At 40.1% G+C, this 27,792-nt stretch overlaps 1 protein-coding gene across 5 annotated transcripts in view; it reads right to left on the minus strand.

The window, feature by feature from the left end:
- LOC124617622 (calcium release-activated calcium channel protein 1-like) overlaps positions 1-27,792 on the minus strand; it is a 538,600-nt gene that overhangs the window by 136,442 nt on the left and 374,366 nt on the right. For 2 of the 5 annotated variants that reach the window (XM_047145282.1, XM_047145283.1), the window contains exon 2: positions 2,878-3,026. In XM_047145282.1, the coding sequence (XP_047001238.1) occupies positions 2,878-2,988 (111 nt within the window). In that variant the 5' untranslated portion in view covers positions 2,989-3,026. Of the gene's footprint in view, positions 1-2,877; positions 3,027-9,124; positions 9,348-27,792 lie in introns of those variants that run through there. The other 3 variants (XM_047145279.1, XM_047145280.1, XM_047145281.1) reach the window with 3 other exon arrangements.

The raw sequence follows: 27,792 nt of genomic DNA on the forward strand, positions 1-27,792 counted from the left end.
AGTCCCCTAGAACTTAGAACTACTTAAACCTAACTAACCCAAGGACATCACACACATCCATGCCCGAGGCAGGATTCGAACCTGCGACCGTAGTAGTCGTGCGGTTCCGGACTGAGCGCCTGAACCACTAGACCACCGCGGCCGGCACTGTCAAATGAGCCCTAAATGTGTGTGGCATGAAGCATTTATTGTGGAGTACCAACAGACCAAAATAGAAACTTCTTTTTTTTATGCAGTTCCGTCTACCTACACAGTTTGTAAGTATTTTTTAATTACTGCATTTATACTTTAGGAGTATTGTGAGATGCAGAAGATAAACACAACACACTCCTTAACATACATTGTCTATGTATCAATTTGAATTATCTATCTCTGAAGAAAGGCAGCAGTTCTAGCAGAGGCAGCTTGTTACACTTATCTTTCAAATTATCCTATGAATTTTCAAGCAATCCTGCTAAAAACGCATGATTAATGACAGAATGTTAAGAGTATTAGTTGGGAGGACCCAGAGCATCATAAACCCATCTCGGTAATGAAGCCATAATACTTCTACTATCTATGCTTTCCATTTCAAATGCAAACTATGCTTCTTTTTTTTTTAAAAAAAAAAAAGGAGAAGAAGATTGTTTGATTGTTCTACAGAGTGTGACTCTCAGGTGGGTCAGTGTGAGAAACTTGGTGCTAGTTCCCATGACAGTTGTGTTTAAGACTATTACTGGACACTAACAATTCATAGCATATTTAGCTTTTAGTATAAGAACATTTGCTGTAGCAAATTCCTAGGAATAGTAAATTTTTAGGTTCATGGAATCAACAGCAACTCAGTTTCTTCTAAGACAACCAGCATCCCATCTGTGAATGTTCACCTTAGTTGATGCTTTTAACAGTCCTGAAAACAATTTGGATTTCAGGTTTTTGTTATTTTATTTTATGATAATAGACCTGATGATCAAAACCAAGACACATGGGATTGCAGTTTTTCTCGGCGTATTCCACTGATGAACTCTTCTTGGGTTATCAGCCAAGTGGTGGTGTCTCGTCGCAACATTTCGATGAGTTTCGTACCCATCATCTTCTAGCAAAGTCAGACTTCGCCAGAAGATGATGGGTACGAAACTCATTGAAACACTGTGACAAGACGACACCACCACTCGACTGATAACCCAAGAAGAATTCATCTCAGCAAAACCGAGACAGTTACTGATATGCTCATGCCAGTCCTCTAAATCATTTAAAGTATCTCCTAATATTTTGGTGATAATTTAAAATTTTGTTATGGAACCAAAAGACCATGGTAAAAAAGAGAGGTTACGCAGTGATCTGGGCAAAGGCTGGTTGGAATGCCATAGTGCTTTACTAGGCTTGGTCCTAGAGGTAATGGTATGCCTCTCTCCGGCGTTAGAAATGACTAGCCCAGCCAGTTATAAAAGGGCTGTCTAATCTTTGGCTTATTTTTGAGCCACTTTGAAAGGAGACGAATATTTTTGGGTTGCAAATAACATACTTACCATTAACAATAACTGCTGAAGAGAAGGGATGTGTGTGTGTGTGTGTGTGTGTGTGTGTGTGTGTGTGTGTGTGTGTGTGTGTGTGTGTGTGTGTGGATGGGAAATTCAAATTGAAAACATTCAATTTATTGTAACTTACCATAAATCAAATTTCACAGATCATTCTTTTTAGTGATTCTGTGATAGATGCTCACTCCTTGGGCAGCACTGATACTTGACACTCCTGGCCTACAGTTTAATGTGGACTCCTAACCACAGTGCAACTTGGGTATTAACAAACATTGCCCGAGGTGAAAGAAGTTATAAGTGACAAATGGAAATAGTGGTAACAGATCATAAAATTGAAATTTTGCAAAGACAAATTAAACTCCCAACAGTAAACATCACTTGTAGTAGTAAGTACATGAGGAAGCAAAACACAAATCTCTGGGGGGGATGTACACATGGTACCACCTGCAACTATTTATTTACATCAAGTTTTTTGAGGTTCTTTCTGTATCTTACTTCATCAATTCTTGCTTTTTACCCTTCTACACCTCAGTGAATAAATCATCAAATGCTAATGTTCGAAAGAGTTTTAGTGTGTCTGTCTCCTGTTTAATTATATTTTTCAGTCTTTCAAATACGGATCCTTCAATAAACCTCCTAACAAATTCAAAGGGTTTTATCTTAAGTAATCATTTTATTTTTCTGTGAAGTTTGGAAGGTAGGAGACAAGGTACTGGTGGAAGTAAAGCTATGAGGACGGGTCGTGAGTCATTCTTCGGTAGCTCAAGCTGGTGAAAGGCAAAGATCTTGAGTTAGAGTCTCAGTCTAGCACACAGTTTTAATCTGCCAGGAAGTTTCAATCATTTTGTCGTCTTAGTAATTTTCTGCCAGCACAATAACGAGAAGATAGGCTGAGAATCATAATATTAAGAAGCTGTACTTTGTTTACATTGTCTCAATACTGGTGCAGATAGATTGTTCATATCTTTCTTCTTGACAGTTACTGAAAATGGAACACAGGCACCCTGTACTAATATCAGCAAACAACTGACATCTTATGGACTTGCAGGCAGAACACTGCACAATAAGGATAATGCATTGTAAGAAGCATTTAATAAACAGAACATGGACAATCTACACAATATATAATTAGCTAACACGACGTGTAAGAATAGCTTACTATACAACGCACATGAAAAGAAGCGCACAAAATAAAACAGGCACACAAAGTAAAAATAAATAACATACATTCAATACTTTCAACTATCAATAATGAAATATCATGACGCATATGTAAATAAATTTATTTACTTTCAGCAGTGGCAAAGAAGAGATAATGTAGTTTTAAACTTTCTACAGCAGTAAATGCTTAGACCTGTACCTCTGGGGCGTATCCACTGCTACACGGGCAGGTAGTGGCACTGCTGTATGATTTGATGTAAGCTGGACTGATTATAGTCCTCCGTCCTGTGCTGCTTGACCACTCCGACATGAGGAATTTGCCAATGGTGTCTGTTGAAACACCAATCACTGTAACATAGTTGAAACAACTTCAGTCTTGTAATCACTGTAGGTCTACACATTTCCTAAAACCTTGCAAATACATAATACTGAAAAATATTTCTATTTATTTAAAATTCAGGTCTTAATTTACCAGACTCACCCCTTTCATTACACAAGTTCGGTAGTAATAGTAGCCGAACAAAACACTTATTTAGTGTGCATACATCTATATGTAAGCATCAATCAGGAATTAAGTTTGAATTATGTTATCATTACACATGTTAGCTGACCAATGTCAATTAGAAAGTATCATTCAATACACATCAATTATTGTTGTACTGTGCATACGCCACTAGTTTATCTCACATCAGATGCCGGCAAAAATTGGTCTGTAATGTTTCTGAGGAGTCCATAAAGTTTTTTTTTTCCCAGGAATAATTTGACCTTTTGATGTTTATCATGCACAATGTAACTACAGCAGAAGTATATTCATATCTGCATCTACACTGATATATCTTCACTCACTACATAGTGCTAATGCATCGCCAAATAAAAGTTGTGCTGAATATACTAGGCCTAAAAGTTCACCCATCAAAAACCAAACAAATCTGTCACCCAAGTGCCATTAAATAACCATTTCAGTGCCCCTGAAGAAAATAGAAATATTAAAAAAAAACTTTTGGTACTGTGCTGTCAAATAAAAGCGTGTCTATAAATATGTTCAGAAAGATAAGGCAAGAAATCCCCTAATGTAAACACACACTCGGAAAGTCACGGTTGTGGATTAGCAAAAATCTTACGTGAAGATCATGATGTCATTGTCTGCAGTTTTGTGAAACTTGGAGCACCAATGTACAAAACCGGAAAAACACAAAAAATATAAATGAATATACAGTAATTGGGGAGGGGGGGGGGGGGGACAACATTTACAAAACTTGACGATGATACTTAATTCTCGCAATAGTAAAGCAATGATCATCATGGGAATTCCACATTGACATGACCTTATATATGAATCACATGCAAACAAAGAAATAACCAAGGTTAATAAACAGTTTGAAGATATATGCAAATTGTATCTCAACACTCAGATTCTGTCTGTCGACTTCCTACAAAAAGACAGCTTCATGAGACATGGGTTGCACCTTAACAGAAAGGGCAAGAAACTACTCTGCAGCAAAACTGTGGAAATGCTGTCTGCAACTGCCAAAAAAAGAAGTGACTTGCCTAGAACAGTTCAGCCTTCAGTACCTCAGCAACCACCATCATATGCAGCAGCTCAACATTCCAAAATTGCTGCTACAACTCAACTCCAAACAATTGACCCACTATCAATAGTATCAGTAAATTCACCGTATCAGTGGATCCAACAGAGTCAGCACCTGTGGAAGCAACACCAGGATTAATTGCTGATACAACAGAGCCTTCACCAAGGGCAACAAAACCTGAATCAATTGAAGGACAATCACTCTCATCAGAAGCAGCTGCAACAGTAGTACAAACACCAACAACTGATATTGCGCCATTGGTTATTCAAGAAATTACTTCATTATCCAGAATAGATCTACCAACAATTTCAGAAGAAGGTCAGGGGATATCATCACTCTCACAAGCAGAAGAGGCTTCCCCAGCATCACCTCAGGAACATTTAATGATATCAAGGATAGTTCCGGAGCCAAAAGATGAAGAGCATCATTAGCACCCAGAGTATCAGTGGCTGCTGTGGCAGAACCATCCGAGCACTTGACACACAAGAATTCTTCACCATCTCAAGGAGAAGTGCCACCTGCAGGAAGGAGCAGCCAGAGGCCCAAAAAATCCGCAGTACGCAGTGAGAATTTTTTATGTTATCATCCCAAGGCAAGGAAAATTGTGTCATAACTACATCTTAAAGTAAGCCTAATGTCAATACTTTGAGAGAGACTAACCCAATTAACCACCTCAAATCTCCAGCCAGTGCTAATACATTCAGTTTTCCGTCAGAACATTCAAGGCTTATTAAGTAAACTAGATGAGCTATCCATTAACATTTTGGATGAGCACTGTACTAATAATGCTGATATTATCTATTTTAGTGAACACTTTATGGAACTTGGTTCTGATGTGCTGCAACTGAATAACTACAATCTAGCAGCTCTTTATGATAGACGTTCTTTAGATAAAGGTGGAGTGGTAATTTATGTTAAGAACAAAATAGCTTACAGATATTTAGACTTGAGTGAATTGTGTATTGATCTACTTGGTGAAGTCTGTGCAGTTGTAATCTGTACAGACTTTTCTGAAATTACTGTCCTATCATTTTACAGGGTCCCTACAGGAAAAAATTGTATTTTCCTAAAACAGTTAGAATCTCTCTCTCTCTCTCTCTCTCTCTCTCTCTCTCTCTCTCTCTCTCTCTCTCTCTCTCTCTCTTTTTCTTCAGAAACAAAAGATTTGTAATTTTAGGTGATTTTAATGTTGCCTTTCTTACTAATAACATGGTAAAAATGACTTATCACATTTAATGAACTCTTAATTTAACAGCTCTGGTATATTTTCCCACTAGAGTCACAGCTAATTCCATGAATCAGATTTACATCATCATCTTAAGACAGAAGCAGAAATCTGAACACAACTGTAAAATGTATATTAAATGGGCTCTCAGACCATGATGGTCAGTTACTTTTAATTGAAGGTGGTAGCCCTCTTAGTAAGAACAACTGCTGCAGTATAATTTTCAGAATAATTAACTTAAAATCTATCAATACCTTCTGTAATTCCCTACAAGAAGTTGACTAAGACCAGTTTGAGCTCTTTGACGATGTTAATGACAAGTATAATGCTTTTGTAAATGAATTTATCCACCTATTTGAAGGGGCCTTTCCTAAATAGACTGCCAAATTCAAATGTGAAACATATTCTAATAAAAACTGGTTAACTTTGGGTATCAAATTCTCCTGTAGAAATGAAAGGAATCTTCATGCCTCACTCAAATGCAGTTATAGCCCAGAAAAGGAAAAAAAATTACAAACTACACTGCTCTATCCATAAAAGGTTCTAAGAAGGGCAAAGAGCATTTCTATAAAATCAGAAATTGATGTCTGTAATAACAAAATTAAAACCATCTGGGACATAATAAAAAGGGAAACATGTAATATCCCTGCTGCAGGAAACACCACAGTAATTAAAACAAATGATACCATCAATGAAAATGTCAAAATAATTACAGACATTTTTAAGAACCAAGTTTTGGCAACATTAGCCCAAACTGGAAAAACATGTTGTGTTAACGAAGCCATGTTATCCTTTCAAAAAGCTATTTTAAAAAACAGGCAGATTAAAGTGTCTCCTGTCACAGCACATGAAATTGAGAATATAATCAGGGAGATAAAAAGCAAGAATTCTGTTAGCATTGATGGTATCTCTTCAAGATTGCTAAAGGAATGCTGTAAGCCAATAACCAAAATACTGTGTCACATATTCAATGAAGCCATCCAGCACGAGATTGTTCCTGAGAGACCATGCTACTGTCAAACTTCTCTTTAAAAAAGATGATAAAACTGACATTACCAATTATTGGCCATCTCCCTTTTAACAACCTTATCCAAAATTCTTGAGAAATTGGCTCACAAAAGATCTACTGACCACCTCACTCATTATATGGTATTAAACAGTATCCAATTTGGATTTCAACAGAGTGTCAACAGAACAAGCCATTTTCTCCTTCACCCATCAAATCTTAAGAGTCTTTTAATAATAAATTATCTCCTGTTGGTATCTTCTGTGATCTTTCTAAGCCTTTGATAATGTTAACCATGAAATCCTCTTAGCAAAGGCTGAATATTATGGTGTAAGTGGATCAGCTGGCTCATGGATTAAATCTTACCTAACTGGAAGAAAGTAAGTTGTGTTGAACGAATCTGAAGGGCACTCTGTGACATCTAGCAGGGGCTCTATTGGCTCTGGTGTTCACCAGAGCTCTTTACTTGGGCCCCTTCTCTTCCTCATCTTTATCAATGACCTTACCTTGTGTACTAGCTTTAAAACTCACTTTACTCATTTCGCTGATGACACTCCCATCCTCATCAACAAAATTCCCAACCACAATCTTGAGGAATTGGTCAATATTGTCTTTAATCAAATATTTAATTGGTTTAAAAATAATGGGTTATCACGAAATGTTGGCAAGATAAAGTTTGTTCATTTGGATGTAAGAAAGACTGAGACACCACAAAAACGGTTTATTTTAGATTACATTACATTCAGTTTTCATTCCATAGAACCAAAAAATGAGATGGTTCTCGTGGGTGTGGAACATGTCAGAAAGTGTAACATAAAACAATTGAATATAATACTTACTACCTTAATCATTTGTCAGGAGATAATCAAAACAGATTAATACGATGCAGTAAACTGGAACAGCAAATATTTACAGAATTAACATACTGTTAGAATGAAACACCGTTATGCACTATTAATAAATTTATCATACACAAAATACCTAATCTTGATTGTTGTGACCAAGTGTTGTCAAAACTGAAATCTAAAAGATATTTTAACTTAAGCAAGCATAACAGTCTCTGTTAAGATATTCATCTATGGAGTAGAAGGAGTTGCCTATCAAAAAGTCTTTCAAAATCTGTTTTATATGAAACCAAGTTTTTAATGGTTGCTGGCAATTTATTGAAAATGTATATTTCTGAGCATTGGACCCCTTTTTGAACCAAGGTAAGTGACTTTAGGTCTTTATGTAGATTGTTCTTATTCCTAGTTTTGATACTATGCATTGAGCTATTGGCTGGAAATAGAGATGTAGGCCTACTACCTGCAACAAATTTCATTAAGGAATAAATATACTGAGAAGCAGAGGTTAGAACACAAAGTTCTGTGAACAGGTTCCTACAAGATGTTCTTGGATTTACACCACAAATGATTCGTATCACACGCTTTTGCACCATAAAAACGTTTGCTTGGTTTGATGAGTTGCCCCAGAATATGATCCCATATGACATAAAAGAATGAAAGTAAGCAAAGTATTCAAGTGTTTTTTATATTTATATCGCCTACATCTGACATCATTCTCACGGCACATACAGACTTGTTTAGGCGCTTAAGCAATTCTGTGGTATGACCTTCTCAACTGAATTTATTATCGAGTTGTAATCCCACATGCACTATTGTTGTATGCCATAGTTTTCTGCGGTAATCAGCCACATTCCAAAAAAATATTCATTGCCCAAAAGAGATTTATTAAGATAATGAGAGGCGTTCAGCCAAGACATTCTTGTGGAAACCTTTTTAGAAAATTAGGGATACTGACAACTGTGTGTCAATATATCTACTCCCTGTTATGTTTCAATGGTAAAAATGAGCAACTACACAAAACCAATGATTCATACCATAACCACAATGCCTGGAGGATGATGGACCTCCTTTATGAATTTAAAAAAAACATCAGTACTGTACAAAAAGGAGTCCATTACATGAGCTGCAAGGTGTTCGATGCTCTCCCAACATCACTGAAATCACCTGTCCACGAGGTTCCCAAATTTAAACAACAGGTCAAACACTAATAGGTAATTCCTTTTATTCAGTCAAAGAATAATTAGATTGTGTTAACTCTAATTGATTTTTGTTTTAATTAAATCTGATGTACTCTTATGCATTACGATAGTTTGAATCACTGTTACGTCTTTTATGTAGATATTAAGATCTGCCCTTATTTTAACTTTTTTAAGTGTAATTTTGCCTATACCTCTTAACTTGTATTTTTCTTATACCTAAATCTCCTCTTGCAAGTGTTTTTCACGTATTGCTTTTGTATAATTTGTATTAATCTGACAAGTCCTACATCCGTGGGAATGTCTCGCTGTATAGGATTTATGGAATCTAAATAAATAAATAAGTCAACGCACTGTACCTCTGCACACACTGCCGTTATTACTGAAAATGATATTACAGATAACATTTCTAGTTTTACTTTTAAGTAACGTCTGCAATCACAGTTGTTTTCCCTGTACTGCAGTATTTCCAAATATAGGTAATACAAATAATAAAATCATTACGCCACCACATGACATAAAACCGCAACATACAAATAAAACCAAGAACTGAATTTCACAGTTAACATTTTTTTTAATACAAACCTTCTCCTGTCGAAGATTTAAACTTTAGGATTCCGAATATAGGCATTGACACTGCAGACATGTACATTTCGCCATTTACCCGACAACATTACTAATATCCAACTGCTGTTATGCTGCTTCTGTGTACCATATTTTGCATATAATTATCCCTAACAGCTCGTAATAACCTTTCCGCTCCCTTTTAAAAATACTATTCCGCCATGTTTGTTTACTTCTCCTACCAGTTGTCACAACAGGGCAATCCCCACTCCTCACCATAGCCACTGAGCCACGTGTTACTGTGAGTGATTTAAGTTCAGATCTATGATGTGTAGAACGATTTAGTACTGTGAATTAAAAAGTTGGCGCATATCAATTAGAATATAGTTGTCAGTGAATACGAAATTAATTTCCTTGTAATTTAGCAAGTATTTTACATTCTGTCAACAATCAAATCCAGTGATTTGTTGATTAACAGATGGATTAAAGTTAACTTGACGTTAGCCTCCGGTAACTCTTTAGAAAGTTAAAAATGCCAGGTTGCGCCTTGATTCGAATTCGAAGCTACCATTTAATTTATACAATGTTGATCGAACGAAACTCTTCACAGGGAAGTCGGTATCAATAGCTATTTTCATACCGGTATAACGTTACACATCACGAACACTCGTTTTGTTTATCTGCTGCACACAGTTAAGTATCTGACAAGGCGTATAAACATCATTAGTGGCAACGTTAAACCAGTCCCGGTTCTAAAAATAATTAACAATGTGCCATATCATAGATTGCCACCAATGTCAGAAATCGAAATGATAGCACGTTTAAGTGCAAGAAAGAGTAGTTTGTACTGGTATGTGTTTCCCGAAGGTACGAGACCATTTTTTAAAAACAAAGTAAATTACCCATTATTTTCGAAGGCCAGGTAACTTTTACTGAAAGTGACACAGATACATAACGATAGTAACATACTGGTAGTTACAACGTCTCTGTGAACAACGATCGAAACGTTTTGCCAATCGCTCAATTCCGCGACGATAGGAATCCGCTCCTTGGTCAAGGAGAGAACCGTTGTGAGAATTTGCCCATCGCTGGAAAATCAGCTCCGTAATTGCCTGGACGTTGTCTTCTGTGGTCAATGTCGATGCCCCCCCCCTTTTCCGATCAGAATCATACACGTCTGTGCACCTTGGTCAAACTGTTGACACCTGCGCGCTGCTCGTTCGCTGTTAGAGTCATCGTTATTCTTCTTGTTTTACTGGCACTGTTGATTAATATCGATAAACCGAATATCGCACTAGAATAATTTGGGGCTGCTCTATCGAATGGGCGCCTAAAATTCCCCTTTAAAAATCATTTTGTTTGTAATGGGAAACAGACCGCAGCTTTCCATTGACACTGGGCGCCCAATAATACGTGTGATGGTAGTGTTTGTTTGCGCCAATTCCACGCACACATTGCAGAAAAAAATAGTAGATATCTCCCAAAGCATCAGAAAAGATACATAATGCCTTGTCATCAGTTGGTAAGTGGAAATTTTACTGCACAGATCGAGAACTGTTTATCTTATCTTACACGCCTTAACTCTAAAATTAAATTTCGTGTTGACTTCGCCATACATATAGGTGGTAGAGGTGTTAAAAGTAGGTCTTTACAAGCTTGGAATTATTGTATTCTTTCTGAAGTCTGAGGGAATTTCGCCTGTCTCACACATCTTGCTCACCAGATGGTAGAGTTTTGTCAGGACTGGCTCTCCCAAGGCTGTCAGTAGTTCTAATGGAATGTTGTCTACTCCTAGGGCCTTGTTTCGACTTAGGTCTTTCAGTGCTCTGTCAAACTCTTCACACAGTATCATATCTCCCATTTCATCTTCATCTACCTCCTCTTCCATTTCCATAATATTGTCCTCAAGAACATCGCCCCTGTATAGACCCTCAATATACTCCTTTCACTTATCTGCTTTCCCTTCTTTGCTTAGAACTGGGTTTCCATCTGAGCTCTTGATATTCATGCAAGTGGTTCTCTTTTCTCCAAAGGACTCTTTAACAGTCGTGTAGGCAGTATCTATCTTACCCCTCGTGAGGTAAGCCTCTACATCCTTACATTTGTCCTCTAGCCATCCCTGCTTAGCCATTTTGCACTTCCTGTCGATCTCATTTTTGAGACGTTTGTATTCCTTTTTTCCTGCTGCATTTTTGTATTTTCTCCTTTCATCAATTAAATTCAGTATCTCTTCTGTTACCCAAGGATTTCTACTAGCCTTCGTCTTTTTACCTACTTGATCATCTGCTGCCTTCACTATTTCATTCCTCAAAGTTACTCATTCTTCTTCTAATGTATTTCTTTCCCCCATTCCTGTCAAACTCTGTACAAACTCTGGTCCTTTCAGTTTATCCAGATCCCATCTCCTTAAATTCCCACCTTTTTGCAGTTTCTTAGTTTTAGTCTACAGTTCATAACCAATAGATTGTGTTCAGAGTCCACATCTGCCCCTGGAAATGTCTTACAATTTAAAATCTGGTTCCTGAATCTCTGTCTTATCATTATATAGTCTATCTGAAATCTTCTAGTATCTCCAGTGTTCTTCCATGTATACAACCTTCTTTCATGATTCTTGGACCAAGTGTTAACTATAATTAAGTTATGCTCTGTGCAAAATTCTACCAGGCGGCTTCCTCTTTCATTTCTTAGCCCCAATCCATATTCACCTATTATGTTTCCTTCTCTTCCTTTTCCTACTGTCGAGTTCCAGTCACCCATGACTATTAAATTTTCGTCTCCCTTCACTACCTGAATAATTTCTTTTATCTCATCATACATTTCATCAATTTTTTCATCATCTGCAGAGCTAGTTGGCATATAAACTTGTACTACTGTAGTAGGCGTGGGCTTCGTGTCTATCTTGGCCACAATAATGCGCTCACTATGCTGTTTGTAGTAGCTTACCTGCACTCCTTTTTTTATTCATTATTAAATCTACTCCTGCATTATCCCTATTTGATTTTGTATTTATAACCCTGTATTCACCTGACCAAAAGTCTTGTTCCTCCTGCCACACAACTTCACTAATTCCAACTATACCTAACTTTAAACTATCCATTTCCCTTCTTAAATTTTCTAACCTACCTGCTCGATTAAGGCATCTGACATTCCACGCTCCGATCCGTAGAACGCCAGTTTTCTTTCTCCTGATAACGACGTCCTCTTGAGTAGTCCGCGCCCGGAGATCCGAATGGGGGACTATTTTACCTCCTGAATATTTTGCCCAAGAGGACGCCATCATCATTTAATCATACAGTAAAGCTGCATGCCCTCGGGAAAAATTACGGCTGTAGTTTCCCCTTGCTTTCAGCCGTTCGCAGTACCAGCACAGTAAGGCCGTTTTGGTTAGTGTTACAGGTCCGGATCAGTCAATCATCCAGACTGTGGCCCCTGCAACTACTGAAAAGGCTGCTGCCCCTCTTCAGGAACCACATGTTTATCTGGCCTCTCAACAGATACCCCTCCGTTGTGGTTGCACCTACAGTTCGGCTATCTGTATCGTTGAGGCACGCAAGCCTCCCCACCAACGGCAAGGTCCATGGTTCATAGGGGGACAGCTCATATAAAAAATGTAAACCGTTGCATTATTAAAGACTGGAATTAAGTACAGCCTAAGGACTTTGTAAAAGAAAGTGAATTCATATATAAGCGTTCACAAAGTTGAGTTATATGGTATGTCCTTCACGGTCCCAAAGAGAATTTTACCAGAGTTTGCTCAACTACTAGCCAAATGTTTATCCATTGGTGTCCTCTCAGAATCGCTGAAACTGTAACGGGCAGTACCTGTCTACAATAAAAGTGACCCACGTGAAGTGTCCAGTCTTAGACCAACTTCAATAATTCCAAGTTTAGTTAAATTTATGAAGTCTGTGATTACTTTGAAGACAGTAAACTCTTCCAGGATACATAGCATCGCAAAGGAAAGTCAATTGTTACAGCAGCACTGGACTTAATTACAAAGATAAAGCAGGCGCTGAGGACAGAGAAAATGTGGCACTGACTTTCTCTGACCTTAGCGCAGCATTTGAAAGCATTTCGCACAAGATACCGCTCAATAAGTTAATTTTTATGGTATTGGAGATGATGTTCTGGCAACTCTTAAATCTTATCAATCTTAATTTGAAAACCGAAGGCAGGTAGCATCAGCCATGGAGCGCTCCCAAGAAGAAAAATTGGATCATGCTGTGCCCAAGGAATCCGTCAAGAGACCTATCATGTATCTTATTTATGCCAATGATATAGGTTGTAACTATCACATGCTACAATTTGTTGATGACTCCGCCCTTTTTGCTAAAGGAAAAACTGGTGCACAAGCTCTAGAAGCAACAGTGATGCTATTTGAAAACACCAAAAGGTGGTTCGTCAAAAATAAAACGAAATAAAGAGAAGCGCATCATCTGATAAACAGCCACAGCAACATTGTATGCCAGGATAATATGGAGGCTGTCAAACTGCTGAGCTTTATGACTGACAGCGAACTGTCAATAAATGAGCAAACAATGTATGTGTAACTTCCTGGCAGATTAAAACTGTGTGCCCGACCGAGACTCGAACTCGGGACCTTTGCCTTTCACGGGCAAGTGCTCTACTAACTGAGCTACCGAAGCACGACTCACGCCCGGTACTCACAGCTTTACTTCTGCCAGTACCTCGTCTCCTACCTTCCAAACTTTACAGAAGCTCTCCTTCTGTAAAGTTTGGAAGGTAGGAGACGAGGTACTGGCAGAAGTAAAGCTGTGAGTACCGGGCGTGAGTCGTGCTTCGGTAGCTCAGTTGGTAGAGCACTTGCCCGCGAAAGGCAAAGGTCCCGAGTTCGAGTCTCGGTCGGGCACACAGTTTTAATCTGCCAGAAAGTTTCATATCAGCGCACACTCCGCTGCAGAGCGAAAATCTCATTCTGGAATGTATGTGTACTACGAGCTCTCCCGTGTAATATATGTTCTGAAGGACCAAAGGATGTGCTAACTGACCAGTAGCTACAACGGTGTATTATGAACTATTTCATAGCTCCGTAAGTATGACATCCGTAGCCCGCCCGGCTAGCCGCGCAGTCTAACGCGCTGCTTCCCGAGTGGGAAAGAGTGCCAGCCCACGGCAGGAATCCGCACGGCGGGTTAGTGTCGAGGTCCGGTATGCTGAGGATGTTTTCTAAGGCGGTTTTCCATCTACCTCGGCGATTGCGGGCTGGTTTCCCTTATTCCGCCTATGTCGGCGATTGCTGCGCAAACACTGTCTCCACGTAGGCGTACGCCATAATTACTCTGCCACGCATTCACTTGGGGTTACATTCGTCTGGTATAAGATGTTCCCTGGGGGGTCCACTGGCGACCGAACCGCACAGTAACCCTGGGTCCGGTGTGGGGCGGTGGTGAGGTGAATGGACTGCTGTGGCCTGTTATGGAGTTATGAACAACTGAGGGCTACGGCGCGACGAAGCCTCTCTGTCGTTTCTAGGTCCCCAGTTTAATACACAATGATACCCTTCAGGTTGCAAGGACGTGTTAATATCATAAAACAACACTGTCAGCATCACCACTACAAGCAAAAGACTAGAGCTATGCGAGCCTATATTTAACCAACTAGGAATAAGGGCCGTCTTCGGAGAGTGTGTGTTTCTGTGCCTCATCCGCAAGAGACAAGAAATACAAAAGTATGACACCCGCAACAAGAGGATCACTGGAATACCAAGCAGTCGACTGTCTGGAAGACAAAATAGTTTTCTAATGGTTGTTCTAAAGGTGTTCAACACACTGCATTGAGAAGTGCAGTACCTGCCGCCAGGAACATTCAAAAGAAAAATTTCATACGACTTCAGACAGCACCCTTTATACTCAGCTAAACAATTTCTCAACAGCGAGCAAAGTGATTGGACAGTCCTTATTGTGAACAATTTTCTTCACACGTTATATGGAAAATTGCAAACACTCATATGTATGTATATAATTTGGGCGCAGTCCATCCAGTCGTGACTGGTAAATGACGCGGAATTAGTAATAAAGTAGTACTAGCTCAATTTTGCACACTGTGTGCTGTACCGGAGCATGGATCATACACTGCTACCTGAAAAACGTCCTGTAATAGTTGATCGGCACTGCTTCAATCACTGCAAAACATTCTGGAATATTGCACAAGAGTCGTTTTCTGAGGGTTACGCTCAATTTCACTCTGTACGTTATCGATCTGGGACGCTTCATGTGCTGATGCAAGCCATGGGATAGTGCACATGGCTTGCAACCAGTTCTTCACCGAGGAAGGTGTATATGTGTGTGTCTGAATGGGGGTGGGGGTGGGGTTTGGGAGACTGAGTGTTATCTTGTTCTAAAATTCTCCCCGGGTGTGAGGCATAGATCTGTAGAGCAACTACTAGCATGCTGTCCATGTGTCTGGAATGCATAAGGAAGTAACTTAGCTTTGTAGGCAGCCGTGTCCCGTAACTTGACTCCACATCTTCGAGCAACAGGGCACTCAACAATAATTCCTTTCATTTGATAGTGACTAGGGTGCCTTCGTCATTCCTGCTTAAACAGAAGCAGAATATTCATTGCTGAATATCGTACGCACGTATCCTTGTTTGTCTATGATTCTCTGACATGACATCGTTTTAATTTTAGATGACACTTGTCGGTGCCGAGAAGTGAAGACAGAACCTCATTCGTTTTTCTCTGCGAGTGCCGCCTGTTTTGGTCTGTCAGACTCTTCCCACGCGCGTGTACGAGTGCACGTGTGATTGATCCCAGTCACTGTTTACAACATGTACCATGTGTTGCACGATGCGGGAAAGAACCTACCTTCTCCCCTCAAACGTTCAGCTGAAAAACCTATTTCGGCGCTGAAACCACAGCGTACGCTCCTTTTTAGATCGCTCTTCTAGACAGAAAGTAAGTACTCTGCTTGTGTGATGCACATCCATACATGGTGATTAGCTTGCTGGAATGCCTTCTAATGTGAAATCTACACGCCAACTCTGAAACAGTGTCACTGATCTTCACTTCTAACAATTTGTATCCCAAATATGTATTTTAGTGTAAATCGCTTAAGCAAATTAGAAATGAAAAGCAACATTTTACAATGAGTCAATTCCAATAGCTGCAATGTAATATTTATTTGCTTGTCTCTAGATATTTCTGCACAACAAGCTTTCCTGTTTCGGCTTACAACGCCATTTTCAAGTGTCGCGATCCTTTCTAATGCCGCAGAAGGAATTAAAGTACATGATAAGGGTTCTGACAGACGACCTGACCAAACTTACCCGAGGATAAATACAAAGGAACTTAAATTGATAGTTATAGATGAACTGGACCCAGTCATCAGATCAGACTAATTGAGTAAATTAATTCTGTTGTTGAGGAGAACTGTAACCAATGACAATACGCCTTACAGCGGAATTTTTGTGGTCGAACCGGCCTATGTGACCGAGCGGTTCTAGGCGCTTCAGTCTGGAACCGCGCGACCGCTACGGTCGCAGGTTCGAATCCTGCATCGGGCATGGATGTATGTGATGTCCTTAGGTTAGTTAGGTTTAAGTAGTTCTAGGTTCTAGGGGACTGATGACCTGAGATGTTAAGTCCCATAGTGCTCAGAGCCATTTGAACCATTTTGTGGTCAAGCAAAACTTGGGATATGAAACTAATATACTAACAAACAATCATCTGGATATACTATAATCAAGGAAAAAATTTCCAAGAAGTTTGTTTGGAGCGTCTTAAGCTGCGTTAGTGATATTGGGAAATATAGAAACAGTAAAGAGGAGAGAGATGTCATATAAAGACAAATAACAAAACAAGAAACATAATGAATCGAGGTAAAATCCAATGACAAGGTTTTATACGAAATTAGTGAAAAAGGACACAGATTAGCACCATACAAAAGAGATAAACCAAACTTGATGAAAATTAAATTCACGATAACAGCTTTCTCAAGGCATTTAAGGGAAACATTCTAGATAAAAAATGAGAACATCGCTTATAAACAGAGGGGTCAGTAAACGAATTATGGTAATTACAGCCAGCTGACAACAAAGGTAAGAGATAGAAATGCTACGCCAAGAAGGACTTAACCACCTACGTACTGTGATCACTAGGCTGCCTATGAAAGACAACAATAGGGTGTTCATTCATCGAACAACCGTACGAAGTCGTGAGCATTGACTTTACTCGGTGGTACTGATCTGCGAAGCTTATAACCTAAAGCAGCAGCAACAACACAAAGAGTTCTCTGATGGCGCAGAGCAGCGGGTATTTACGGCAGCTTCATCGGGCCGCACAGAGGCCAGATTTTTGCCTTTTATATATAGCTCGTTGTTGTCTGGCACCGCCGCCAATGTAGTCTTCCCCCCGTTCGTTACGACTTCTCGTTACGCAACTCTGAAACTCTGTTTCATACCGACTTAGTCACTTGCAAGACTATTTTAGGAAACCTCAATTTAATTTTTTGAGAGAGACAGAATACGACTACATTCTGTATTAGGTCAGAAATTTACTTCATTTGTGAACACATTATGGTTGCTGTCTTTACTAATTCGCGAATAACTGGAAACAAGGAAAGGCGCTGCAGAAGCTACGTGGAAAATCACCAGCAAAGAAAATTGTACTACGTAACTCCAGATGTACATTGTTACGAACGCCGAGAATCTAATATTTATTTTGAAAGAACATACCCGTTAATATTTAACCTGTTTTACATCTGTTCTGGTAGTCTTGAAAAAAAAGTACATTAGAACATTAGGAGAAAATTAGTATTATCAGGATAATCGCGTGAGGAGTAATTTCATATCAAACAGAAACGTGAAACAGGAATAGTAGAGAAAAACACTACAGCTTTTGACAAACAGCCTTACCTGACAGTGGGAGCAAACGACCTCTCGAACTATGGCATCATAAACATATAACCTCTAAAACTTTAGGCAATGGGTAGTATTTTACGTAATAATTAAAATACATAATCTTACAGTATAATTTACACAGTTAAAAACATGTTCGTTGCGCAACATAAATGAAGAGTGTTCAGTTTAACAGTTTCTCAGCCAGTGTCAAGACATCACAAAATTTAGCGTTATAACCATTTAACCTGTAATATTGTGTACCTCAATTACATTGAATTGCGTAAACTTCAATCTCAACGTTAAGGAACAAGTTTCATGCACCATACTCTATGCAAGTGGATTGTATCTTTGGTTATAATGTTTGTTTACATAAGAACTAGTGTCCCCTTCAGACGATAGTTAGTTGTTTCCTCAAGATGGCCCAATAAGCCGAAAACTAGTTTGAAATATACAAAAATCAATAGAATAAAAACAGTTTACTTGTTATTCAACATTAAAAAGAAAATATTGTGGATGGGCACAATAATTGGCGTAGAAGTACTGACGCGAAAGGAAATGAAATCTGATATGCGGAACACCTTAAATCCTACCTGCTTCGAGATAGACATGGATCGGCACATATTAGGACGTGTACCTATGATGAATACGATTTTAGAAGCGTCAATGGTAGGTAAAACATGAAGGGGACAACTACCGCTGAAATACATCGATCAGCTGATACAGGAAAAAGGCTGCAATAAATATAGGTTGAAGAGACTAGCTAATGACTAACACTGGGAACGGTTATTGTAGAGCTGAAGAATTCGGGTATTCAAGCATCGACATGTAAGCAAAGAATTAATGTAATATTCATCGTGTCTTTCCGATACGTGTGCTACGACATTATTACCAAATGCGTCCAAACAGGACCAACTTGCTATTATCTTTTCCTGGCTACCGAAGGACAAACATCGGAGAATGAAGAATGTGTGTGGGGCAGCATGTCTGTCGAAACCACGATTGTGGAATGGCGCGCTAAGTTCCGTCGAATATAGGGTGCTGCTGCTTCATGATAACACCCTCCCCAATATCAGAAATGTCGTAAAGCATAAATTACGTCAACTCAAGTGGGAGAGACTCGAGCACCCACCCTTTAGTCCTGCTCTCTTCTCATGTGGTTACCACGCTTTGGGTCCCTTGAAAAAGGTCTTGAACGGTGGACGATTCCTATCGGATGAGGATATGCAGCAAGCAGTTACGGATGGACTGCTTCCTGCAACAGCATACAGTGTTTTACCAGACGGATATCTCAACCTGATGCTTCGGTGGGATCATTGCCTCAGTGCTTACGGCGATTTTGTCTGATTGCCATACCGTTTCTGAACTGTATGGCCTTCGAACGGAAAGCTTTTGATCGTCCTTTGCATTTGTTTTACGTGGTTAGTCCTAGGCATTGTTATTGTTTCCAGCACAATACATGTTTTATAATTTTGCTACAGATTGACGTCAGCGATATAAACGTAAAAAAAAGGGTTCAAATGGCTCTGAGCACTATGGGACTTAACATCTGAGGTCATCCCCTAGACTTAGAACTACTTAAACCTAACTAACCTAAGGACAGCACACATATCCATGTCCGAGGCAGGATACGAATCTGCGACCGTAGCAGCAGTGCGGTTCAGGAGTAAAGCGCCTAGGATGGCTCGGTCACAACAGCCGGCTGATATAAACGTATAATTGTGCCCATCTGTCCGATGTCCTTCTTGAAAATGGGAATGACTTTTACGTTTTCTTCCTATCGCTTTATATCCCTCACTGTTACAACAACATATGATAAACTGTTGATCATTTCGGCGTTCGTGCGATTACTGCCATCATGGAAACTTCTGCTAATTTTTCGTTAGGCACGAACACTCAAATATCGATAAATACGAGGAGAACCCCTGCTCAACAAGTAAAAGCACATTACGTGGTTCCGAATCCACAGCGGCGCCTCGCAGTCACCTCGGCAAGCGGGACAAATTGAATTTTGCGGACTGGTTACGTAACTTCCGGAGCATCGGCGCCGCCAGTCGTGTGAAAACCACAAGTGCTCCCACAGTAGTGCCCCGAGTCTCGTTCGGTGTATAAATGCGTTGGAATCCAACGCCGCAGCTTCTTGCCAACGTCCCAAGTATCCTCCCGTTCAAGACAAGCAAACAGTATTCGCCTTACTCGCTTACCACATGCTGAGGAAGGCAGTTATCGTAAAACATTTTGTCAACTGCCTATATTCTTTGTAGCTTCTGTCGCAAAATTTGCGAACACTGCCGTGTTTACTTCCATTGCCAGTGATTGTTTATTCTCGGTTTATAGTTCAGTGTCGAAACTTGGCTTTAAACCAAAAAAAAGTGAACAAAATATACTGTACAGGGTGTTCATAAATTATTTATACGAAAGTATCTTTTAGTTGTGAAAAGGTAAATAACTTGCAGAAATGTTTGATACAGCGCAGAATGAAGTAATCTTCAAGTTTTATTTACAAATGTTCAATGTAGCTACCTTTTGTAACACGGCAATGTCCGATCTGTCATGTTTCCTGCCAAATCCAATGAAGCAAGTCTTGATGTTTGGTAGCAGCTCTGCATGTGCTATCCGTTGTCGCAGCTCGTCGACGTTCCTCGGAAGCGGAGGAACAAGCACTCTGTCTTTAATGTAGCCCCTTACATAGAAGTCCATTGGGCTTAAATCAGGTGGTTGTGATGGCCAGGATATTGTTGCACCACGTTCACGTCGGAATAACTCATTCGCGCATGCCACCTAGCGGGAACGTCGGGAACTAACAGTGTTAAGGCGGGAATAAGACTTTAAGACACACTGCACTCAGTGCGTATCATACATATCTGTAAGTAATTTATCTTTTCACAATTAAAGGTTAATTTTGTATAATTTAGGTATAAACACCCCAACTAATTTATAAATACCCTGCACTTTGTAACCATAGTCCTAGCAGGATTGTTGCCAATACTCCACCAACCTGCCATGTACACTCATTTCTAAATTTGCTCTCTTTCGAGGTTTTTGCAAATATATATAAACTGATGGGGCAGAACATTATGACCACTGTCCACAGCGGGACTGAATGCCACTTTGTGGCGTTGTGCAGGCTCGTGATGCAGTCGGAAAGTAAATAAGCGGAGCAGAGACGAATAGGGAATCATTCTACCAACGTTGTTGTTGTTATTGTTGTGGTCTTCAGTCCAGAGACTGGTTTGATGCAGCCCTCCATGCTACTCTATCCTGTGCAAGCTTCTTCATCTCCCAGTACCTACTGCAACCTACGTCCTTCTGAATCTGCTTAGTGTATTCATTTCTTGGTCTCCCTCTACAATTTTTACCCTCCACGCTGCCCTCCAATACTAAATTGGTGATCCCTTGATGCCTCAAAACATGTCTTACCAACTGATCCCTTCTTCTAGTCAAGTTGTGCGACAAATTTCTCTTCTCCCCAATTCTATTCAGTACCTCCTCATTAGTTATGTGATATACCCATCTAATTTTCAGCATTCTTCTGTAGTACCACATTTCCAAAGCTTCTATTCTCTTCTTGACCAAACTATTTATCGTCCGTGTTTCACTTCCATACATGGCTACACTCCATACAAATACTTTCAGAAATGACTTCCTGACACTTCAATTTATACTCGATGTTAACAAATTTCTCTTCTTCAGAAACGCTTTCCTTGCCATTGCCAGTCTACATTTTATATCCTCTCTACTTATACCACCATTAGTTATTTTTCTCCCCAAATAGCAAAACGCATTTACTACTTTGAGTTCACCGACGTTATGTGCCGCAAATTGTGGAATTCACTGATATTAGCGTCTTTGACAAAGGCTGGCTGTTATGACCCTGCGCCTAGAAACGAGCATCTCGGGAACTGCGAAGCCGTTTGACTGCGTGCTACTGTCGTGACGACCTTTGAGTCATCAGTCTTCTGACTGGTTTGAAGCGGCCCGCCACGAATTCCTCTCCTGTGCCAACCTTTTCATCTCAGAGTAGCACTTGGAACCTACGTCCTCCGCTATTTTCTGGAAGCATCCCAATCTCTGTCTTACTCTGCAGTTTTAGACCTCTACCGCTCCCTTTAGTACCATGGAAATTATTCCCGCATGTCTTAACATAACATATGTCCTATCATTCTGTCACTTCTTCTTGTCACTGTTCTCCATACATTCCTTTCCTTCCCGATTCTGTGGAGAACTTCCTCATTCCTTACCTTACCAATCCATCTAATTTTCAGCATTCTTGTGTAACATCATATCTCAGCTGCTTCTATTCTCTTCTTTTCTGTTTTTCCCACAGTCCATGGTTCACTGCCATACAATGCTGTGCTCCAAACGTACGTTCTCAGAAATTTCTTCCTCAAATTGAGGCCTATGTTTGATATTTTGCCAGGAATGCTCTTTTTGCGAGTGCTCGTTTGCTTTTCATGTCCTCCTTGCTCCATTCGTCATGGATTATTTTGATGCCTATGTAGCAAAATTCCTTAACTTCATCTTACTTCATGGTCACAGTGTGCGATTTGCAGGGGAGGATGGGGGGGGATTTCCCCCCCTCTGCATCAGACCGTCCCCTCCTCTGGATATAGTTTATGCATCCCAACCTGGGATGTTTATTTCCCTCGCACTGGAGTAAAACTTTACATATAATTTAAATTTGTGGAGCCGAACACTGAAAGTTTTTAGTAAGTCTTACTATTAATACTACTAATATGTTTCAGTTTTCTAACATCAGAATAAGTACAGCTTTTCACAAATGTGCCTCTACTTTTTGAATTCCTCTCGTATTCCTGTATGTAGATGTTTTTGTAAAGAAGCTTTACCTATAATGTACTTTTAAAGATATAACAAGGGATGGCTTTTCTGATAGTGCATACGCGTGAATAGTGAGTTTCGCCATTAACCTCTATTTATAAATAGCTGTTTAACCATGCATAACGCCACGGCCCAAGCTAGTAACATATATAATTCTACTAACCCCCTAAGACATTCCTCCCGCCCCCCCCCCCCCCCCCCCCCCCCCACTGGTAAAAGCACAAATCGCACCCTTCATGGTCACCAATTGTGAAGCGCGCGGAGTGGCTGCGTGGTTTGAGGTGCCATCTACGGATTGTGCGGTCCCTCCTGTCGGGGGCGAGTCCTCGCTCGGGCATGGATGTGTGTGTTGTTCTTAGCATAAGTTAGTTTAAGTAGTGTGTAAGGCTAGCGACCGATGATCTCAGCAGTTTGGTCCCTTAGGAATTCACACATATTTGAACCAATTATGATGTTAAGTTTCTCGCTGTTCTCATTTCTGCTACGTCTCAATAGTTTCTTCTTTCTTCGATTTACTCTCAATTCATATTATATACTCATTAGACTGTTAATTCCATCCAACAGGTGCTGTAGTTCTTGTCCACTTTCACTGAGAATAGCAATGTCATTAGCGAATCTTACCATTGATATCTTTCACCTTGAATTTTAATAGCACTCCTGAACCTTTGTTTTATTTCCATCATTGCTTGTGCGACGTATAGACTTAAACAGCTGCGGCTACAGACTGCTGTCTTGAATTCTTTTTAATCTGTGCATTTCGTTCTTGGCCTTCCATTCTTATTGTTCTGTCTTGCTTCTTGGATATAATGTATACTGCCCATCTTTACCTATGCTAATCCCTATTTTTCTACGGATTTCGAACATCTTGCACCATTTTGCTTTGACGAACGCTTTTTCCAGGTCGACAAACCTTACGAACTTATCTTGATTTTTCTTCAGTCTTGCTTCGTTTATCAGCCGCAACATCAAAACTGTCTATCTGGTGCCTTTAACTTTCCTAAAGCCAAACTGATCGTTATATAACAGATACTCAATTCTCTTTTCCATTCTTCTGTATTTTATTCTTGTCAGTCACTTAGATCATGAGCTGTTAAGCTGGTTGTACAGTAATTCTCGCACTTTGCAGTCTACGGAATTCTGTGGATCATGTTTTGCCGAAAGTCTGATGATATACCGCCAGTCTCACATTCTACACACCACCTTCAATAATCTTTCTGTTGCCACTTCCCCCAATGATTTTAGAAAATATTTTAAAAAATGTTCAAATGTGTGTGAAATCTTATGGGACTTAACTGCTAAGGTCATCAGTCCCTAAGCTTACACACTACTTAACCTAAACTATCCTAAGGACAAACACACACACCCATGTCCGAGGGAGGATTCAATCGTCCGGCGGGAGGGGCCGCGCAGTCTGTGACATGACGCCTCAAACCACGCGGCTAATGATTTTAGAAATTCAGATAGAATGCTATTTATCCCTTCTGCATTATTTGATTTTAAGTTTTCCAAATATCTTTATAAAATAAATAAAATAGATAAATAAATAAAAATATATTGTTATTTAGATATTGATTATTCTATCTGTATGATGGTGATTGTGATTGCAATTGTATTTGCTTATCTGGAACGTGGACGTTTAATTATTCGGTATCAGACGCTTGACAATGGCTTTTTCGTAAAGGCAATGTTACTCGTAGTTGACCGTGAAATAAAACTGAATAATCGGACTTCGTAATTAAATCGTTTCCAAAGACTGCTGCGGTAGGTGCGGACTCATAATCTAAATCTCAATATTTCAATAATTTGCCAGCCATCCCAATGCGTCGTACAGAGGTGATTGTCTACTAAACATAAAAAAGTTACACAGTTAGTTAAATCAGATATATTCAATGAATAAGCCTAGAGTTCATAATCCTACTTACTTTTATAAATATAAATTCTTTACAGAATCGAGTGCCTAGTGTGGTTGCAACTCGCAGTATTCTTCTATAACATGAAATATGGCGGTGTGCCAGACAATAAAATAAAATACGTGCTTCTCGCACCACTTCAACCAGAGCTCTCTTTTCTTAATCAAACATAAGAGTAACGTAATTGTGCTTTTGTTTTATCAGCGACACAGCGCTGCAGTTGTGTGCCATAGGCTTTATTTATTTGTCACTGATTATTTATTTAATTAATATTTCGCGTTTCCGAGGAAACTCACGCTCGGCATGCAAATGCGCCTTTATATCTTCTAAATTCTAATTCTAATACTGGATCCTATAACTCTACCCTATCGACTTTTGTTTCTACTTCTATCACGTCATCAGGTAAGTCGTCCACCTCACAGAGGTCTTCCATGTGCTCGCTCCATCTATCCGCTCTCTCCTCTGCATTTAACGGTGGAATTCTCACTACACTCTTAATGTTACCGCCCTTGCTCTTAATTTCACCGAAGGTTGTTTTGACTTTGCTGGATGCTGAGTCAGTCCTTCCGAGAATCATTTCTTTTTCGGTTTCTTCACACTTTTCATGTAGCCATTTCGCCTTAGCTTCCCTGCATTTCCTGTTTATTTCATTCGTCTATGGAAAGTGATTGACGGCTGGCGAAACCAAGAATATGCGAGTAGCTGTTGGACTTCCACGCCTCAAGACAGGAGACTTCCCTGCTCTGCAGTGCAGGACACGCGACGACAAATGGCAGATGTGACAGCACAGTACAATGGAGGTGTAGTCACACGTGTTTCGCAGCTACCGTTTAGCGCTCATTGTTGAATACGAGGCTCCACAGCAGACAACCTCTACGTGTTCCCATGTTGTCGCACCGACAGCGCCAGTGACGGCTGCCGCGAGCACGGAAGGGATCATCGAGACTGGACCGTGGATAAATGGATAAGCGTTGCCTGATCGGATAAATCACGTTCCTTGTTACACCAGGTCAGTGGTCGTGCCCCGACACGTCGTCATCCAGGCTGCCCGAAACATGCACATGGACGCAGACCAGTGGGGCAGTTTTATGATATGAGGGACATTTAGCTAGGCTTCCATGAGACTTGTGATAGTAATTAAAGGCATGCAACTTCACTCGGGCTTGTACACAAACTTTTACCGTGACTCGTCTGCAAAAGGGGTTCAGTTGTTCACAGTTGCATTCGCGCCCTATGTCGAGTAAATAGCACTGAATGAATTCAAGTATTTGTCTAAATCACGATCGTTCACAAATGATTTACACCGACAACGGTTTAGAATGAAAAAGTTTTCCATTTTTCTAAATCACATCCACAAAACAAACTGATGGCCACGTGATACTATGTCGACGGCTCTTATTCGCACCGAGGGACTACGATCAAAAGACCTCGACCTTTGTCCCCTATCCTCCGTCCTGTGTCCGGTCACGTGACACTACATTAGTCAAATATATTATTTCTAAACATGGCCATTATGCATTTACAATGTTGCAATATTAAAATACGTAAAACTAAATACCATATAGTATTTTGTAGACAATCATCAGATTATTTACATATTTAAGGGCACTCAACTTTTTGGCAGTTTCACCCCTCTTCTTTTGTTTAATCACGTGTTTGCCTAAAAGGTGTGGCATACGAAATACTCATCTTGCTCTACATAGATCGAAAACTGAACAGTACCTTCACAATAAAAGACAATAACTTATTATGTAGAGGTTCTCAAACATCTTTACCACTTAATTTTTATATAAAACATGTTCTTTAATGTCCAAAATATTATCCCTGCTACTATGCTTTAAACATGAGTTTTTAATATTTTCAAGAGCTCTTATGTTTATGGAGTACTCGTATTTCAGTGATCAGATACCCAGCAAATCCAATGATTAGCAAGACAAGCACACCTTACATTATTAATACATGTACCAAGTTATGCACTGAGGCATAGGCAATTATGTAACTAAGTAATTCAATGTGAAACTGTTATATGCTGCCTCCTCTCTTTATCCAGAAGGTGACTCCAAAAATATATTGCCGGCCCGAGTGGCCAAGCGGTTCTAGGCGTTACAGTCTGGAACCGCGCGACCGCTACGGTCGCAGGTTCGAATCCTGCCTCGGGCATGGATGTGTGTGATGTCCTTAGGTTAGTTAGGTTTAAGTAGTTCTAAGTTCTAGGGGACTGATGACCAAAGAAGTTAAGTCCCATAGTGCTCAGAGCCATTTGAACCATAAATATTTTGACTTGTGTTTGTTACACCCCAACTGTTCTTCCACAGTAAACATTACCACATCCAGCAAATTAGTTATACTATTACAGTATCCCTTGTAATCTCACAGGCATCATGACAGCTGTGGAATACATGAACATTATTTCTGACCACCTGCAGCACTTGATGTCTTCTCCAACTGCGAGGGCATCTTCCACCTAACAGTCCGTGTCAAAAGGCCAGTATTGTAATGCATTGGTTTGAGGAGCGTGGAGTGAACTCACGTTGACGTTTGGCCATCGAATTCTCCTGAACTGAACCCAACGGAACACATCAGGGTCACCATCGGGCGCTAGATCCACGCCGGCTGCGGTGGCCGAGCGGTTCTAGGCACTTCAGTCCGGAACCGCGCGACTGCTACGGTCGCAGGTTCGAATCCTTCCTTGGGCATGGATGTGTGTGATGTCCTTGGGTTAGTTAGGTTTAAGTAGTTCTAGGGGACTGATGACCTTAGATGTTAAGTCCCATAGTGCTCAGAGCCATTTGAGCCAGGTCCACGCCCAAAAACCTCGGGCCTGTAATTTACGGGAATTGTATGACCTGTGCGTAGGCATCTGGTGTCGCATAGCTTCAGAAAACTCTCACGGTCTTGTCGAATCCATGCCACGCAGAATCGCGGTTGTATTGCTTGTCAAAGATGGACCAGCACTCTGTCAAACAGGTGATGACAATGTTTTGCCTTAGCGTCCACATTGTGAAACCATTATCATCTTCTCTCTCTCTTTCCTCCAGATTCGCTGTTCTATTAAATCATTGAAACTCTATTAAAGAAAAATA

Source organism: Schistocerca americana, chromosome 1 (assembly GCF_021461395.2).
Source record: "Schistocerca americana isolate TAMUIC-IGC-003095 chromosome 1, iqSchAmer2.1, whole genome shotgun sequence".
Lineage (NCBI taxonomy): Eukaryota > Metazoa > Arthropoda > Insecta > Orthoptera > Acrididae > Schistocerca > Schistocerca americana.